The sequence below is a fragment of the Leucoraja erinacea genome, chromosome 11, assembly GCF_028641065.1.
Source record: "Leucoraja erinacea ecotype New England chromosome 11, Leri_hhj_1, whole genome shotgun sequence".
Classification (NCBI taxonomy): Eukaryota; Metazoa; Chordata; class Chondrichthyes; order Rajiformes; family Rajidae; genus Leucoraja; species Leucoraja erinaceus.
In genome coordinates this window covers 8,093,779-8,114,230 of record NC_073387.1, presented here as the reverse complement: position 1 = coordinate 8,114,230, position 20,452 = coordinate 8,093,779, and the positions used below count along the sequence as shown (strand labels likewise).

Below are 20,452 nucleotides of genomic sequence, written 5' to 3'. Positions count from 1 at the left end.
GTTGTTACCTGAACTTGTCAACTTTGTCCCAGGGGATGGCTCTTCCCAGAGAGATGAGGAGCTGTTTCTCAAGCTGATGTTGGGCTTTTATTGGAATAGTGTAGGAGGTGAAAGATAGAGAAGTCATGGTGTGATGGAAATGGAGAATGTGACAGGGTTATGAAGTAGGGAGCTGACCCAACATGTCATCTATCCATGTTCTCCAAAGATGTTGCCTGATCCGTTGAGTTACTCCAGCACTACTGGACACTCAGGGTTGCCCTCACAACATTTCTCCAAAGTGTTGACCCAACCCGGGTTATGTTTATCAACTATTGAGGGGACCGCATCATAAACAAAGTGCAAGTAATTTACTGCCTCACTTGAAAAGACTGTGGGTATCCACATGGTGGTAATGGAAAGGAGTGCTGTATCTCCACCAGGTGCATGGGAAACCACCCTGAACCAACCATATTGAAGCTATGGCCACGAAAGCACACCAACACCTTTGCTTCCTTTGTAAGTTTGGCCTATCCCCAACACCCCTCAACAACTTCTACAGCTGCATGTAGAAAGCATATTTCAGGATGCATCACAGCCTGGTATTGGAACAGCTCCATCCGAGAGCACCAGATATTACAGAGTTGTGGATGTAGCACAAACTAACTGACAGATCAGCCTCCCTTCTATTGGCTCCATCTACACTTCACTCTGCCTCCGCAAGGCCACCAGCACAATCAAGGTTCAGTCCCACCCCTGTCACTTCCTCTTCTCCCCTCTCCTATTAGGGAAGAGGTACAACAGTTTGAAAACCCATACCTCCAGATTCAGAAACAGTTTCTTCCCAGTTGTTATCAGGCAACTGAATGATCCTCTCATCAGCTAGAGTGCGGACCTGAACTCCCATCTACCTCATTGTAGACCTTTGAATTATCTTGAAGGGCCTATTTCTGTACTTTATCTCTAAACTAAACTAAACTAAACTAAGATTCTGGTGCTGTGAGACAGCAGCTCTACCAGTTGTGCCACTGTGCCGCCCATTGCTGGAATATGATAAACCATGGAGGTTATAAAACTGAATGGGTTGCAAATTCCAGGGTACAGCAAAGAGTCAATCATGCTGATGTGACACTGAAGTCCCATGTCGATGAGACAGTTAAAAACAGTTCTCTTTCAGTAACCCGCCAATAAATTCAGCTTCACTTTTACTGGAACCCTTCCAATTTTATTTTTTTAAACCACGCTCGCAGAATTCTTCCAGTGTGATTAGAGTTCATCTTCTTGGAATATTACTCCGGTAACATAACAATGACAACCACACTCATATGATCACAAGCAACCTTTGAAGTTTGTCATCATCTACTTGACCCCAACGTTTTTCTCATTGCTACAGCAACACTGTGATGCAGCAGATTGTACAGCTGTTTCACAGCTTCAAAGATTCAGGTTCAATCCTGACCTCGGGTCCTGTCTGTACAGAGTTTGCTCGTTTACCCTGTGACTGTATGAGTTTCCTGCGGGTGCTCTGTTTTCCTCCCACATCCCTAAGATGTAAGGGTTAGTAGGTTAATTGGCTGGTGTAAAGTGTAGTGGCCATTTGACTTGTTTTGCATGTCATTGATGATGGCATGTGCCTTTAAATTTTAGACTGCTCGTTATATTGTGGGTGGGATTTATGATGTGTTTATGGGTGTGTTTGGAGTTCAGATGCTTGCGCAGAAGTTTAGTTTTTAGTGTAGTTTGGAACAAGTAGGGAAAAGGTTAATCCTTCGACCATGTGAGGTTTAAAGGAGATCATGTGAAGTGTAATTGAGACACGAGGAGTTTTCTAATGTTTCAAGTAATAAGCTGGAGTTCGATGAAGATTACAGTCAGGAGAAATTTGGATGTATCTCACTGTTGTCTATCAACAATAAAGCATGTATTCATCAAAAGACTGTGTGTTGAAGCCTTATCTGTGAAGAAGCTCTAATGGTCTCTGTGAGTGAGCTTGCATGTGTATCGAAGATATTCCCCTTATCCATGCTCATCCATTTAGTGGCTAGAGAGTTAATTTCTCGAACGATGTAAAAATCTGCTACCACATAAAGTTCTCCTAATGTGTTAGTGCATGGTAGAATCTGGGGGGAATTGATGAGGATGTGGGATTGGTGTAAATGGGTATGTTCACAGTCAGTGCAAACTTAGTGGGCTGAAGGGCCTGTTTCCATGCTATATCTTGCTATGCCTGTGTGTTGTAAATAAATATGGAAGTCACATCTATTTATCAAGCTAGACATTCAGTATTGCTCCTGACTGTTTAAGCTATTCTACCATGTCCATGCATGGATCTTCCTAAGGTGCCGAGACTGAACTGGAAATCAATTTTTATGTTTCATTCCTTCTGGTTGTTGAAATCAATGATCTAGTGTTTGGTAGTTTTAAAAATGCCTTATATACTGACTTGAATCTCATCACGTCATCAGTCTAGGCTCAGAGTAAGCACTGTGAAGATTGTGAACAGAGATTGCACTGATCCCACAAAGCTCCAGAGGCTGAGAAAAGCTACTTGCAGATAATGCATTTCAATGGATAGAGCAAGGATTATAAGCTATGTTTCTGATTCAATCACAGTCTGAAAAGATGCAAAGACACCAAAATGAACCTGTCATTAGCTGAGGTTTATGTTTGTCTCCAGTCCTGTTTACTTCCTCTCGATTACCCAATATTTCATTTTGGGCCTAATTATTTTTATTTAAAATAATGTGCAGCTCCTGAACAGCAAATATTTACTCTTCATTTTACCTCAGCAAGAAGAATGAAATATACCTCAAGCAAAATATGACCCTGCAGCACTGATCTGTGGTGTAGATCACACAAAATTGACTACATTTCATTGCCCACGTACCTTATGTACATCTCTTCTCGATTAATATCTTTGTAGAAATTCTGTGGAGATAAATAATAACATCTCATTATTTAAATAACACAGACAAAATTAAGTTGCATTAAAATGTAGTGTAGATGTGTGCATATGATGGTCAGAGCAAACTGGGCTAAAGGTCCTGCTTCCATGTGTATGACCCAAAGCATGGAGACGGATCCATTGGTCTAAGTTATCCATGATAACCAAGATGCTCATCTAAGCTCATATTATTTACCAGTGTTTAACCCAAATTCCACAAAATAGTTATCCAAATGTATTTTAAATGTTGGTATTGTGCCTGCCTCAACCTCTTTCTCTAGCCGCCTGTTTCATATATGTACTTATATGATTTTAAGGTGGTTTTAAACTGAATAAGGGGGGTGGGGTGTCGAATGGGATAGTGGAGGATGGAGTTAAAGGGAATGGGTTTCTTAAATGTGTGAGCGTAGAGACAGAGGGGTGTGAAATGAGGGTAGAAGCAATAGGTAGCAAGGTGAAAAGTAAAAGTGGCAGGCCGGCAAATCCAGGGCAAAAATCAAAAAGGGCCACTTTTCAGCATAATAGTATAAGGGGTAAGAGTGTTGTAAAAACAAGCCTGAAGGCTTTGTGTCTCAATTCAAGGAGCATTCGTAATAAGGTGGATGAGTTGAATGTGCAGATAGTTATTAATGACTATGATATAGTTGGGATCACGGAGGCATGACTCCAGGGTGACCAAGGCTGAGAGCTGAACATCCAGGGATATTCAATATTCAGGAGGGATAGACAGAAAGGGAAAGGAGGTGGGGTAGCGTTGCTGGTTAGAGAGCAGATTAACGCAATAGAAAGGAAGGACATTAGCTTTGAGGATGTGGAATCGACATGGGTAGAGCTGCGAAACATTAAGGGGCAGAAAACGCTAGTGGCAGTTGTGTACAGGCCACCTAACAGTAGTAGTGGAGATGGCATCAAACAGGAAATTAGAAATGCGTGCAACAAAGGTAAAACAGTTATAATGGGTGACTTCAATCTACATATAGATTGGGTGAATCAAATTGGCAAGGGTGCTGACGAAGAGGATTTCTTGGAATGTATGCGGGATAGTTTTCTAAAACAACATGTAGAGGAACCAACGAGAGATGGAGAGTGACATCGTTAATTCAGAAACAAGGGTTCTGAACTTAAAGAAAGGTAACTTTGAGGGTATGAGACGTGAATTGGCCAAGATAGACTGGCGATTGATTCTTAATGGGTTGACGGTGGATATGCAATGGAAGGCATTTAAAGACTGCATGGATGAACTACAACAATTGTTCATCCCAGTTTGGCAAAAAAATAAATCAGGGAAGGTAGTGCATCCGTGGATAACAAGGGAAATCAGGGATAGTATCAAAAACAAAAGATGAAGCGTACAAATTAGCCAGAAAAAGCAGCCTACCAGAGGACTGGGAGAAATTCAGAGACCAGCAGAGGAGGACAAAGGGCTTAATTAGGAAAGGGAAAATAGATTATGAAAGAAAACTGGCAGGGAACATAAAAACTGACTGCAAAAGCTTTTATAGATATGTGAAGAGAAAAAGATTAGTTAAAACAAATGTAGGTCCCTTGCAGTCAGAAACGGGTGAATTTATCATGGGGAACAAGGACATGGCAGACCAATTGAATAACTACTTTGGTTCTGTCTTCACTAAGGAAGACATAAATAATCTGCCGGAAATAGCAGGGGACCGGGGGTCAAATGAGATGGGGGAACTGAGTGAAATCCAGGTTAGCCGGGAAGTGGTGTTAGGTAAATTGAATGGATTAAAGGCCGATAAATCCCCAGGACCAGATAGGCTGCATCCCAGGGTACTTAAGGAAGTAGCCCCAGAAATAGTGGATGCATTAGTGATAATTTTTCAAAACTCTTTAGATTCTGGAGTAGTTCCTGAGGATTGGAGGGTAGTTAATGTAACCCCACTTTTTAAAAAGGGAGAGAGTGCAAAATATTAAATTAAAGAGGGTGGCAGTTTCTGGAATGTGCTGCCAGAGGTGGTGATGGAGACAGATGTGATGGTGCCATTTTAGGCAGGCACATGATATACAGGGAATAGAGGGATGTGGATTATGCTTGGACTGATAGAAACATAGAAACATAGAAAATAGGTGCAGGAGAAAATAGGTGCACCGCCATTCAATATGATCATGGCTGATCATCCAACTCAGATGAGTATTAGTTTATCTTGGCATCATGTTCCTCTGCTGTACTGTTCTTTGTTCTATTATACGGTACTACTCTATTCATTAGTGAACAGTAGCTGAATATCCCTTTAGATAGTTCATTTATTATTTTTAGAATGCTCTGACAGCCTATTTCCCCGAGTTCCCCATGATATTTCCAAAGCTGAAAACCATGACATTTTGGCGAAATTTGCTACAAATGACAGTACTTAAGACATGTTGTCATTTGTTGCATATTCTGTATGGTAGGTATTGTAGATAGACACAAAATGCTGGAGTAACTCAGCGGGACGGGCAGCATCTCTGGGGAGAACGAATGGGTGACGTTTCGGGTCGAGAACTATCTTCGGTGTAAACCAGCATCTGCAGTCCCTTCCTACACATACTAGGCATTGCACATGGGATAGCTGATGGTATTCCATCGGGGACAGTACTGAGCTTTAAACATTAAGAAGCAGCCATATTAAAACACATGGTTTGTTGCTAAAGTCCATCTCTTTGTTATACACATCAACAATCAGATGACGATGTGGTTAACATTGTTAGTAAAATTGCAGATGACACCAAAATAGCAATATATTAGACTGTGAGGAAGATTATCTAACTTTACAGTACTTAGATAAGATGTAGATCAGTTGAGAAAGTGGGCCAGGGAATGGCAAGTATAATTCAACTGTCGAGTATGAGGTGTTGCACTATGGTATGTCAAGCCAAGTGGGGACTTGAACAGTAAATGATCGTCCTGAAGTGCTGCAGAACAGAGAGATACATAGATATAGACATAGACAGTAGGTGTAGGTGTAGGACATTGCGCCCTTCGACCGCACCGAGCCTTGCGGCACCCCACTAGTCACTGCCTGCCATTCTGAAAGAGGCACATTAATCTCTACTTTTTGTTTCCTGTTTGCCAACCAATATTCTATTCATGTCAATACCCTACCCCCAATACCATGTGCTCTAATTTTGCCCACTAATCTCCTGTGCAGGACCTTATCAAAGGCTTACTGAAAGTCCAGGTACAATACATCCACTAGCTCGCCTTTGTCCTTTTTGCTTGTTACATCCTCAAAAAATTCCAGAAGATTTGTTAAGCATGATTTCCCCTTCGTAAAATCCAGTGACTGGGACCAATCCTGTTATGCTATCCTAATGCACCGCTATTGCATCTTTGATAATTGACTCCAGCATCTTCCCCACCTCTGATGTCAGGCTAACGGGTCTTTAAATCCCTGCTTTCTCTCTCCCTTCTTTCTTGAAACTTGCAACCTATCTCCAGGGTACTGATTGGAGGCTTGTAGGTAATTCCCATTAGGGTCTTTTTACCCTTACAATTTCTCAATTCTATCCACAATGACTCTACATCTTCTGATTCTATGTCACCTGCCCACCTGTCGGTCTTTTCGATAGGACTTATACACATGAATATTCATTTCCTAGCTCTTGAACCTTTTGCAGCCATGTCTCTGTAATTCCCACAACATCATACTACACCAATTCCTAACTGAGCCTCAAGCTCATCCACTTTATTACTTATACTTTGCGCATTCATAAATAACTGTCTACTCTTAATTCGGTATTCACATCCCCTCTCACATCGGTTTAGAATGCTTTCACCTAACCTTACTCTCTTGTCCCTTCTTGAACTTTCCGTCCCTGAATTCGGGTGTCATTCGTAACTTTTCCTGTACTCACGTCCCCTTTAACTCCATCCTTATACTTCCAATTTGCCACCCCCTCCTCTACGCTATTTAGTTTAAACCCACCCGTGCAGCACTAGCAAACCTGGCTGTCAGAATGTCAGTCCCACTCCAGTTAAGGTGTAACCCATCCCTTTTGTACAGGTCACCCTTATCCCAGAAGATCTGGCTGCACAGTTCCCTCAAAGGTGGACAGTAAGGTGAAGTGAATATTTTGTCAGGTGGACAGTGAAGTGACGAAGACATTTGGCATGCTTGGCTTCACTGGGAAGGGAATTGAGTACAAAAGTTGAGACTTCATAATGCAGCAATATAAGTCATTAGATCACATCTGGAGGACTGTGTGCAGTTCTAGTCACCTAGCGATAGGAAGGATGTCATTAATTTGGAAAGAGTGCAAGAGAGATCAATCAAGTTGTTAACAGCTTGCAGGCTTGAATTATAAGGAAAGGTTAGATAGGCTGGGACAGTTTTCTTTGGGGTATAGGGGGCTGAGGGGTGACCTTATTGGGATGTACAAGATCATATAACCATATAACCATATAACAATTACAGCACGGAAACAGGCCATCTCGACCCTTCAAGTCCGTACCGAACACGTATTCTCCCCTTGTCCCATATACCTGCGCTCAGACCATAACCCTCCATTCCTTTCTCGTCCATATAACTATCCAATTTATTTTTAAATGATAAAAACAAACCTGCCTCCACCACTTTCACTGGAAGCTCATTCCACACAGCCACCACTCTCTGAGTAAAGAAGTTCCCCCTCATGTCACCCCTAAACTTCTGTCCCTTAATTCTCAAGTCATGTCCCCTTGTTTGCATCTTCCCTCCTCTCAGTGGGAAAAGCTTATCCACGTCAACTCTGTCTATCCCTCTCATCATTTTAAAGACCTCTATCTCCTGTGCAGGACCTTATCAAAGGCTTACTGAAAGTCCAGGTACAATACATCCACTAGCTCGCCTTTGTCCTTTTTGCTTGTTACATCCTCAAAAAATTCCAGAAGATTTGTTAAGCATGATTTCCCCTTCGTAAATCCAGTGACTGGGACCAATCCTGTTATGCTATCCTAATGCACCGCTATTGCATCTTTGATAATTGACTCCAGCATCTTCCCCACCTCTGATGTCAGGCTAACGGGTCTTTAAATCCCTGCTTTCTCTCTCCCTTCTTTCTTGAAACTTGCAACCTATCTCCAGGGTACTGATTGGAGGCTTGTAGGTAATTCCCATTAGGGTCTTTTTACCCTTACAATTTCTCAATTCTATCCACAATGACTCTACATCTTCTGATTCTATGTCACCTGCCCACCTGTCGGTCTTTTCGATAGGACTTATACACATGAATATTCATTTCCTAGCTCTTGAACCTTTTGCAGCCATGTCTCTGTAATTCCCACAACATCATACTCACCAATTCCTAACTGAGCCTCAAGCTCATCCACTTTATTACTTATACTTTGCGCATTCATAAATAACACTCTTAATTCGGTATTCACATCCCCTCTCACATCGGTTCCTCTTTCACCTAACCTTACTCTCTTGTCCCTTCTTGAACTTTCCGTCCCATTAATTCGGGTGTCATTCGTAACTTTTCCTGTACTCACGTCCCCTTTAACTCCATCCTTATACTTCCAATTTGCCACCCCCTCCTCTACGCTATTTAGTTTAAACCCACCCGTGCAGCACTAGCAAACCTGGCTGTCAGAATGTCAGTCCCACTCCAGTTAAGGTGTAACCCATCCCTTTTGTACAGGTCACCCTTATCCCAGAAGATCTGGCTGCACAGTTCCCTCAAAGGTGGACAGTAAGGTGAAGTGAATATTTTGTCAGGTGGACAGTGAAGTGACGAAGACATTTGGCATGCTTGGCTTCACTGGGAAGGGAATTGAGTACAAAAGTTGAGACTTCATAATGCAGCAATATAAGTCATTAGATCACATCTGGAGGACTGTGTGCAGTTCTAGTCACCTAGCGATAGGAAGGATGTCATTAATTTGGAAAGAGTGCAAGAGAGATCAATCAAGATGTTAACGGCTTACAGGCTTGAATTATAAGGAAAGGTTAGATAGGCTGGGACAGTTTTCTTTGGGGTATAGGGGGCTGAGGGGTGACCTTATTGGGATGTACAAGATCATATAACCATATAACCATATAACAATTACAGCACGGAAACAGGCCATCTCGACCCTTCTAGTCCGTGCCGAACACGTATTCTCCCCTTGTCCCATATACCTGCGCTCAGACCATAACCCTCCATTCCTTTCTCGTCCATATAACTATCCAATTTATTTTTAAATGATAAAAACGAACCTGCCTCCACCACTTTCACTGGAAGCTCATTCCACACAGCCACCACTCTCTGAGTAAAGAAGTTCCCCCTCATGTTACCCCTAAACTTCTGTCCCTTAATTCTCAAGTCATGTCCCCTTGTTTGCATCTTCCCTCCTCTCAGTGGGAAAAGCTTATCCACGTCAACTCTGTCTATCCCTCTCATCATTTTAAAGACCTCTATCAAGTCCCCCCTTAACCTTCTGCACTCCAAAGAATAAAGCCCTAACTTGTTCAACCTTTCTCTGTAACTTAGTTGCTGAAACCCAGGCAACATTCTAGTAAATCTCCTCTGTACTCTCTCTATTTTGTTGACATCCTTCCTATAATTAGGCGACCAAAATTGTACCCCATACTCCAGAATTGGCCTCACCAATGCCTTGTACAATTTTAACATTACATCCCAACTTCTATACTCAATGCTCTGATTTATAAAGGCCAGCACGCCAAAAGCTTTCTTTACCACCCTATCTACATGAGATTCCACTTTCAGGGAACTGTGCACATGAGGGGCATCGATAAGGTGAACACTCACAGTCTTTTTTCACCAGGGGAGAAAATTCAAGAACTGGATGGCATAGGCTTAAGGTGAGAGCAAAGTGATTTAACAGGGACTTCAGGGCAACTTTGTCATTCAGAGGGTAATTCGTATCTGTAATGAGCTGTCAGAGGAAGTTATAGAAGCAAATACAATTACCAGTTTTAAAAGAGATGTGGACACATATGTGGATGGGAAGGGTTTAGAGGGATGTGGGTCAAATGCAAGCAAATGGGACTAGTTTAGTTTAGTTACTTCTCTAACTTCAGATAGCCCTTGCGTTCCCTCTCTCTCCATCCCCTCCACTTCCCAATTCTCCCACTAGTCTTACTGTCTCCGACCACTTTCTATCTTTGTCCCGCCCCCTCCCCTAACATCAGTCTGAAGAAGGGCCTTACCCGAAACGGCACCCATTCCTTCTCTCCGGAGATACTGCCTGACTCGGCTTGTACTCGCTAGAATTTTGAAGATTGAGGGGGGATCTTATAGAAACTTACAAAATTCTTAAAGGGTTGGACAGGCTAGATGCAGCAAGATTGTTCCCGATGTTGGGGAAGTCCAGAACAAGGGGTCACAGTTTAAGGATAAGGGGGACGTCTTTTAGGACCGAGATGAGAAGAACATTTTTCACACAGAGAGTGGTGAATCTCTGGAACTCTCTGCCACAGAAGGTAGTTGAGGCCAGTTCATTGGCTATATTTAAGAGGGAGTTAGATGTGGCCCTTGTGGCTAAGGGGATCAGTGAGAGAAGGCAGTTACGGGATACTGAGTTGGATGTTCAGCCATGATCATATTGAATGGCGGTGCAGGCTCGAAGGGCCCAATGGCCTACTCCTGCACCTGTTTTCTATGTTTCTATGTTAGTCCAGCATTTTGCGTCTACCACTAGTTTAGTTTAGTTTAGTTTATTATCATTGGCACGTGAACCAAGGTACAGTGAAAAGCTTTTGTTGCTTGCTATCCAGTCAAAGATAAGGCTAGACCTGATTACAATCAAGCTGTCCACAGTGTACAGATAAAGGATAAAGTGTATCACATTAAACATCAGCCCAAATGCCAACTTGGTTGGCATGGGCAAGGTGGCCTATAGGGCCTGTGCTATATTTTGCTGTGTGACACCATCTATATACTGCTGTATGACACCAGCTATATTGCTGTGTGACACCATCTATATACTGCTGTGTGACACCATCTATACACTACTGTATGACACCATCTATATACTGCTGTAGGACACCAGCTATACTACTGTGTGACACCATCTATATTGCTGTGTGACACCATCTATACTGCTGTGTGACACCATCTATACTGCTGTGTGACACCATCTATACTGCTGTGTGACACCATCTATACTGCTGTGTGACACCATCTATACTACTGTATGACACCAGCTATATACAGGTGCACAACCTTTTTATCCGGTGTTCCGGAAACCGAAAAACTCCGAAAACCGGCCATTATTTCCAGATGTCGTCTGCGCACCAAAGCTCGCGTTTGGCGCCAAACCTGACCCGAAACGACCCACGGTCAACCCAGGTCTGTACTACTGTAGCGGCTGCCTCCTCCCCGAGACCGGGAGACGCTTAAACATCTGTAAATCATTGCTTAAATGTTAGTCAGTTAGTTTGGAGGGCTTTTATGTGAAGGGGGGGGTGAAGGGGTAAACTTTAATTCTTAGTCCCCTACCTGGTCGGAGAGACGGGGAGTGGTCAATGCCTTACCGGGTCGCCGTGCAGTAAGCTCCGCAGCGCTGTGGCCGGTGGGGCTGCGGGCGGCGCCGGTTGTAGCTCCGACCCCAGCAACTCTACCCCTGGCTGCGAGGCGCTCCAAATCCAGCGCGGCCCACGGCCGGACGCCCCAGCTCCGCGAATGTCGGGAGTCAGCGGCGTCGCAGCGCTGGGATACCAGCGGGGAGCGGGCAATGCCTTACCGGGTCGCCGTACGGCAAGCTCCGGAGCGCTGTGGCCGCCGACTCCCAACGTTCGCGGAGCGTCGCTGGATTTCGAGCCACGCAGCCAGGGGTAGAGTTGCCGGGGTCGGAGCTCCAACCGGCGCCGCCCGCGGCCGGACGGAGCCCCCAGCTCCGCGAGGTTGGGAGTCGCCGACCAGGTAGGGGACTAAAAATTAAAGTTTCCCCCTTCACCCCTACTCCACCACCACATAAAATCCCTCCAAACTAACTGACTAACATTTATGCAATGATTCTCCCGGTCTCCGGGGAGGAGGCAGCTGCTCCAGACTTTTCAAGCCGCCCGCGCTACCTACCTAATCTACGCTAAAAATCTTCCAATCGGAAATCCGAAAATGTCCGAAATCCGACAAGTGTCTGGTCCCAAGGCTTTCGGATAAAAGGTTGTGCACCTGTACTGCTGTACGACACCAGCTATACTGCTGTGTAGCACCAGATGAACATTTGTGTAACCCACCAATCATGAAAAATAACCATATTTTTGTATTGAGCAAAAAACATGAAATTTATCAGCCTCAAACTACTGGACTTTGTAGATGATGTTCTCAAGCAACAGCTTATTTCCCAAAAGAATATAGGTTAGGTCTATGACATTCAAATAACATAGATATTGCTTTCACCACTGCTGGGCTATTATATCAAGGCTACTTACAACTGAATCCAAATTCTCAATATGTGGGATAGCAATCATCTTTAAATCCTTGGCTCAGGGACATATCCTTCCGCACTTCAATCACTTTTAAGTGGCAAAGTGCACAGCTTAAAAAAGGGACAGTTTTGTTGTGCATTTCTGCATGTTCTTGTGCAGCTGTTCATGACTCCTCGGTGATCTGTTCTTCTCCCGCATCACAAAGATACGCAGCAGGTTTATTAGCCACTGTAGATTACCATGTCAACTGTAGATTATCAGTCCGAAGAAGGGTCTCGACCCGAAACGTCACCCATTCCTTCTCTCCAGAGATGCAGCCTGACCCGCTGAGTTACTCCAGCATTTTGTGTTGTCTTTGATTTAAACCAGCATAGAAACATAGAAACATAGAAATTAGGTGCAGGAGTAGGCCATTCGGCCCTTCGAGCCTGCACCGCCATTTAATATGATCATGGCTGATCATCCAACTCAGTATCCCGTACCTGCCTTCTCTCCATACCCTCTGATCCCCTTGGCCACAAGGGCCACATCTAACTCCCTCTTAAATATAGTCAATGAACTGGCCTCAACTACTTTCTGTGGCAGAGAATTCCACAGATTCACCACTCTCTGTGTGAAAAAAAAGTTCTCCTCATCTCGGTTTTAAAGGATTTTCCCCCTTATCCTTAAGCTGTGACCCCTTGTCCTGGACTTCCCTAACATCGGGAACAATCTTCCTGCATCTAGCCTGTCCAACTCCTTAAGAATTTTGTAAGTTTCTATAAGATCCCCTCTCAATCTTCTAAATTCTAGAGAGTATAAACCAGCATCTGCAGATCTTTCCTGGTGGAGTTACATAGCAGGAGAATTGGGGGGAGTTGATGGGATGCGAGAGAGACGAGATTGCAGGGAGAATAAGTGGGAGGAATGGCACTGATGGGAATGCTCCAAGAGCCAGCAGAGATTCGATGGGCCAAATATAATCCCTTCCACGTCACAAGATGAAAATATAAAATGAAAGTGGGAGCGAAGGTGAATGAGTGAAACATTCCACTGTGACATAATGGATTTTATTACCTCCTGAGCTATTCCAAACACTCCTTCAATTATGTAATTCAATAGCTTGTTGCTTCTCAAGATTAAATTAAACAAACCAGCTCCCTGTTGTCAGATAAAACACGCAGCTAGGTAATTAAGATCAGGTATTTCATTGTGTTAATTCACTGATTGCCAGTTGGAAGTTCAAGAGCATAATAATATGCTAAGCTATGCAGATAGCAAGAATAAACAGACTGTACAATCCTGGTTTATTAAGCTCCAGAAACATTCTGTCAATTCACATGAAGGTTAGTTAGGGATGATTTGTCTCCATTGTAAGCATGGAATGTCTGTCAGCCTCAAATAGATCAAAGCTCTAAGGGACTAAATATTTTTTCCCTACCATTGCTGGCTCTTTCTCAGAATGGCTTCAATTAACCTCAGCTACTTTCAAATGCCTCAATCAACTGGCCTTCACCTTCCATCATATCACCAGCCTGCAGATTGGTTGGATTGATCTCATACCAGAACTCTTTCTCCACAATATAATTCGTTAGGGACTGCCTGGCAATGAGGGTAATTAGTTTAGTGTATAAATAAGAGTAGAATCAGGCAATTCGGCCCATTAAATCCACTCTGCCATTCAATCATGGCTGATCTCTGCCTGCTAATTCCATTTTCCTGCCTTCTCCCCATAATCCTTGACCCCTGTTTAGTTTAGAGATATTGTGAAGACTGAGTCCACACTGACCATTAATCACCTTACATAATTACATAATTCACACTAATTCTATGTAAACCCACTTTCACAATCATTACTTACACATCAGTGGCATTTTGTTTTAAAGAGGCCAATTAATCTACCAATTTGCATGTCAGAGTTGTGGGTGGAGAGGGGTGTGTGGGCAGAGGGGGGAGTTGTAGGGAGAGGGGGGTATATGGGCAGGGGGGAGTTGTGGTGTTAGCAGGGTGTGTGGGCGTTGTGGGTGGAGAGGGGTGTGGGGCAGAGGGGGAGTTGTGGAGTTAGCGGGGGTGTGGGGGTGGGGGGAGAGTTGTGTGTGGAGAGGGGTGTGTGGGCAGGGAGATGGCGGGGGAGTGAGCTTGGAGAAAAGACAGGGAAGAGCCATGGGCGAGAGGGGGGGTTTTATCATGGGGGAGAAGAGAGGAGCCAGTGAGGGGGACCAGAGTGGCTGGAATTAGCGGTGCGATGGAGATTCACAGCGGGGACTGGTCGTTGTCCTCTGCCAGGATCAGAGTCTCCGCTTTCCGTTTGGTGCCATTGGCGACATCTCCGACTCCGGGCTGAGCTGGGTCTCCGACGCTGGGCTGGGTCTCCACTCTGGGCTGGGCTGGGTCTCCGACGCTTGGCTGCATCTCCGACTCTGGACTGGGATTGGTCTCCGAAGCTGGCTGGGTCTCCGATGCTGGGTCTCCGACACTGGGCTGCTTGGGGCTGGGCTGCTTGGGGCTGGGCTGGGGGCTGGGCTGCTTGGGGCTGGGCTGCTTCGGGTCCCTCCGAAAATGGTGGCCGGTTGGAAACCTCCGTCGGCCATCCCCAGCTCCAGTAAAGACGCGATGGCGCAGGAAGGGGCAGACTGTCCCGCTGAGTGACAGGGGAAGAGACTAATCCACGCAGTCCTGAATGGCAGGAGATGAGATTGATCTGCGCATGCGCGGTTTTTAAGATATTTTAAACCTCGCTAAATTTTAGGACATTCAACCGATCGGAATGAAACTTAGTGCAATCGTGCAGCATAGGAATGAACTGGTGAAAAATCGTAGCGCTATCGCGAACCATTTTTGCGCAAATAGAAAGACCACACAAACCAGAAGATAACAAGATCAGAGATTTAGTAATGCACTAGACCAAGTGCAGACCCGTTGGGTCTGTTCGCCCAACGTGCTGTTGAGTGGGGGGGGGGGGGGCATGCGGCGTCACACACATTAACCACCCCCCCACACACACTAACTACCCCCGCCCGCACTACCCCCCTTGTTAATATAATAATATCATTAATTTGCTCCTTTTACCCAATAATCGCTTTATCTACTGACGTACAGCCCCCAACTTGTAGGCGCGTCTAGAGAGGGGGGGGTAAAGAGTGAGGGCAGAGAGAGAAGGGGGGGAGAGGGAGAGGGAGGGGAGAGAGAGAGGGTGGGGGGGGGAGGAGTTAGGGAGAGGGAGGGAGAGGGGGAGGGGAGGGAGGAGGGTACAGAGAGTGGGGGAACAGGGAGGGGGGAACCGCCTCACGGGGCCAGTCCCACTTTGATCGGCGAAGGCGTATGGAGTTGTGTGGGGCTGGTCCCGACATCGCGCGGGGTTCCAAAAATCTTGCACTGTCCGAAAATCCCACGCGTCAACGGCCTGTCGGCCCGCAGGTGCATTGATGGCGTACGCAGCGTCTCGACGGGTGTACGCAGCGTCTTGACGTCATACGCAGCGTCTTGACATCGTACGCAGCGTCTTGACATCGTACGCAGCGTCTTCACGTCGTACGCAGAGTCTTGACGGCATAAGCCTAGCGCGTGGCGTTGCGCGATGACGTCACCGCCCGGCATGCCGTTGCGTGATGCGTGCCGCCCGACGGCGCGCGATGACTAAATTCAGTCGGCCCGCCTCCTGCCCAGCTGATTGGTGTGTACGCTGCTGGTGGGACAGGCCCTTTATGCCTCGCGTGACAATAAATGCCGTGTTTGAGTTTTGTGATCAATTTTACACAAAATCTGGGGAAATAATTGACCAAGGAGGGGATGTGCGAATGTAAAATTTAAATCGCTAGCGAAATGGTAAAAATGTCAGCGTTTATGCGTCTGGTTTGCACGTAGTATTGAATCAAATGCAAAACGCCGTACACCCACAGTTTTAAAAATAGATAGATAGATAGACAGACAGATAGACAGACAGACAGACAGACAGACAGACAGACAGACAGACAGACAGATAGATAGATAGATAGATAGATAGATAGATAGATAGAGAGAGAGCAAACACAGGCAGGCGGGACTAGTGTAGATGGGACATGTTGGTTGGTGTGGGCAAGTAGGGCTTGTTTCCACACTGTATGACTCTATAATGTGGGAAGCTGACAGGTGAATAGATCAAGTTGGATTGCACCTGTCTAGGATTGGTATGGATTTGATGGGCTGAAATGCTCTCTGTCTGAACAAAAACCATTTGGTGACTTCTACTCCCTACTGCATTGAAGTATCAGAAAGATACATTTAAGAGCAGTGTGATAAAATATCACCTTAGGACAACCTGCAGAATGTTTCAATGCTAGTATGTGTTAGCCAGCAAGAGTATTGATACAAAGCCATGTGTACATGGCAGTTTTGACTGGCAACTCTCGTTAACATGAGGATTTTTCGTTTGATCTCAGGTGTTCAATTATTCCATCAACGATCATCTGGCAAGTCCTCACCACACCTTCCCTCACAAATGGAAAGCAAATTATCTTTTTCCAATGTAATATTTCTGTCACTAACCACTAATTTCCCCATGTGTCACATTTTTATGATTAATGAATAAAATTTTCAAATAAAATGAATTTAAAAAAATATGAGTTCATATTTTTTCCTTTTTATTTACAGTAGAAACTTTACATTTCTTTACAACATTAGAGGAGACCATTCAGCCCTTTGAGTCTATGTCAGCTTTCAGGGCAATCCCATCAGTCCCATTCTCCACTGCAATCTATCCCCTTTCCAATTCTCCCCCCCCCCCCCCCCCCCCCCCCCCCCACCACCCCCACCACCACCATTTTACCACTCACGTACACCAGGTGAAATTTACCATGGCCAAGCCACTCACCTTTGGGATGTGGATGCAAGCTAGAGGCAACTAGCTGATCACAGTGACTGTACAAAGCCCACATAGATAGCACCCAAGGTCAGTATTCAACCTGGGTAGCTGGAGTTAGGTGACCCCATAACTCCTTAAAGATTCAAGTCAATCCTGAAGCATTCACATCTCTAATGGGGCCACCACCCTCTCCATGTCACTGAATACTATGTCAGCATTAATATTGAGTAATAATAATAATAAGAATAGTCATGGAGCTATACATCATGGAAACAGGCTATTCGGCTCAACCTGTCCATACTGAAAAAGTTGCCTATCAGAGCTACTCGCACTTAGTCGTGTTTGGCCCATAAGTATATATACTATATTTAAGAGGGAGTTAGATGTGGCCCTTGTGGCTAAGGGGATCAGGGGGTATGGAGAGAAGGCAGGTACGGGATACTGAGTTGGATGATCAGCCATGATCATATTGAATGGCGGTGCAGGCTCGAAGGGCCGAATGGCCTACTCCTGCACCTAATTTCTATGTTTCTATGTTTCTATGTTTCTATAAACCTTTCCTATCTGTGCATCTGTCCAGATGTCTTTTAAATATTGTAATTGAACCCACCTCTACCTCTTCCTCTCACAGCTCATTCCACATACGCACCTCAGATTGCTCCTTTAAATTTAAATTTAAAGATTCTCTTTAAATCTTTCCCCTCGCACTAATATATGACTTCTCATTTCGTTGTCTCTGTACTTCTGATGTTAGATACATGCCATTGAGTTTCAGAAAAATGCTCTCTCTCCAGTTTTACTCCTGCCAGGCCCAACTGCTGGCAATGTTAACTCGATTAATGAGTTGCAGGTGTCAATAAACTTCAAAGTGGCTGCATGTTCACAAGGACAGATTGAGGGTTGGGTGGACGGTAGTGAGGGTTGAAACAACAGAATAGGCAATAGTGATAGAGGTTATGGGTCAGCTGGTTGCAGTCTGAACAGCTGAGGTGCACTGTCTTAGTGAGGACCAGCATTGCCCAGTTTACAGACAAAAACTGCCTGCTCATACTTTGACCGTTCATCTTAGGTCTCCGTGCATCTAAAGATAAGAACTAATGAACCGACGAAACAACTTTCTTTCCCTAAAGATAGACACAAAGTGCTGGAGTAACTAACTCAGCAGGACAGGCTGTATCTCTGGAGAGAAGGAATGGGTGACCTTTCAGGTTGAGACCCTTCTTCGAACATCACCCATTCCTTCTCTCTCTCTAGATGCTGACTGTTCTGCTGAGTTACTCCAGCATTTTGTGTCTATCTTTTGGAAAAGAAGGTTGTTTCATTGGTTCATTCGTTGGTTCTTCACTTTAAACCAGCTCTGCGGTTCCTTCCTATACAACTTTATTTTCCTGTTGAGAAAGCCGCTGTAATTAGATCCATTCCTATCAGTGGAACATACTTTTAGATATGTTTTCCATTAGACTCAATTTATATCTTCTGAATTGAGTTCTTATGGAGGGCTTGTAATTACAACAACGAACATTTCCCTTCTTTAAAGAAGTTGTGCAAATTAACCTGGTCAATCTGACAATCCCAATTAATGTTCTCACTCTCTACCAAACCGAATTAAATAAGTGGCCCAAATCGTTCCAGTAGAATAGCCAATCTTCTACAGGGCTGCTCTTTGATATTCCCCCCCCCCCCCCCCCCCCCCCCCCTCTCCCCTCCCCTCCCCCCCCTCTTCTAATGGCACATTACTTCTCCTTTGCCCATAGTCATACAGCATAGAAACTGACCTTTAGCCCACTAAGTATACACTGACCATGTCTGTAGCTTCAGTTTATCAGTTTATGTGGATATTTTTAAGGCAGAGGTAGATAGATTGTTGATTAGTACGGGTGTCAGGCGTTATGGGGAGAAGGCAGGAAAATGGGGTTTGGAGGGAGAGATAGATCACCCACGATTGAAAGGCACAGTAGACATGATGGGCCGAATGACCTAATTCTACTTCGATGACTTATGAATTATGACCTTATCTCTGCCTTTCAAAATCAATATTCTCTTGTTCCATATGAATGGTAGATAATACTTTCTATGTATAATATTTGATTCACGGCAAACCCTATAGAACTTGCCCACTGTTGCAACATGCATTATACATTAACACTCTATTCTGTTCTGAAGAAAAACACCCATTTAGATTTTGCATTGTGTCTCAAATATAAAATGTCCTGACACGCTGCACAGCAGTAATCAGACAAAGAGCAATCACTGAACAAAAGAAGGAGAAATTGGGGCAGCTTATCTCAAGGTTGATCACAGAGACAGAACAAGGAAACATTGTAAAGAAGCAAAACGTCTGGAAGAAATTGCAGATCTAGCAGAGCTGCCAAGGGTAGTACAAAGAGAGGGGATTGACAGAATGAAGGTACCAAGTAGAGAAGCTGCACATTTGCTCAGTGAACGTACCAGCAGGTTGACAGTGCAGCTCATGCGGTTTCCTCTGCTCTCATCGCTCAACACCAGTCTGTAGTCCAATAGTTTCTCCAGGAGACCCTTGACCAGGTTGACAAAGTGTTGCACTGACTTTTCAATGTTCGGATGCTTTGAAGCATGTTCTAGAAGGCTGGATCAGAGATTATAAAGTCAAAAAATATAAAAACAGGCACTTCAGACCACCGAATATGCTCCGATCATTCAGAACCTCTTTTAACCAAACCCATGCTGATCCCATGTTATTCTTCTCCACATTCCCATCAACTCCCTCCAGGTTCCATCACTCACCTACATACTGAACGGGGTGGTGATTGGGGATGATCAGCCATGATCACATTGAATGGCGGTGCTGGCACAATGGGCCAAATGGCCCACTCCTGCACCTATTGTCCATTGTCTCGTGTCTATTGATTTACAATGAACCATTTAATCCACCAACATGCATATCTTTGGTTAGACTCAAAAAGCTGGAGTAGCTCAGCAGAACAGGCAGCATCTCTGGAGAGAAGGAATGGGTGACATTTTGAGTCGAGACCCTTCTTTTATCTTTGGGATGTGGAAGGCAAACGGAGCACCCACAGGAAACCCTCACAGCCACATGACAAATTTAAAAGCCACACAGAAACCACCAGCAGTCAGGAATGAACCTTAATGCCCCTGTCCCACTTTGGAAACCTGAACGGAAACCTCTGGAGACTTTGCGCCCCAACCAAGGTTCCCGTGCGGTTTTTGTCAGTCTCCCTAATGGTCGAAAGTGGTTTCTGCTTCTTCTATGTTCTGGCGATTATTTAAAAAAATTCAAAACCGGCCGCGACTAAAAATAGGTTGCCATTTTAAAAATCGGTAAATGTTTTAGTCGAAGCCGGTTGCGATGCTAGTTAAGGT

At 44.6% G+C, this 20,452-nt stretch overlaps 1 protein-coding gene across 1 annotated transcript in view; it reads right to left on the bottom strand.

The window, feature by feature from the left end:
- Positions 1-20,452, bottom strand: part of LOC129701436 (dedicator of cytokinesis protein 2-like) — a 671,641-nt gene that overhangs the window by 122,218 nt on the left and 528,971 nt on the right. Inside the window, exons 35-36 of the mRNA XM_055642616.1 lie at positions 19,541-19,697; positions 2,867-2,907 (exon numbers count right to left, since the gene is read on the bottom strand). Of these exons, the coding sequence (XP_055498591.1) occupies positions 2,867-2,907; positions 19,541-19,697 (198 nt within the window). The remainder of the gene's footprint in view (positions 1-2,866; positions 2,908-19,540; positions 19,698-20,452) is intronic.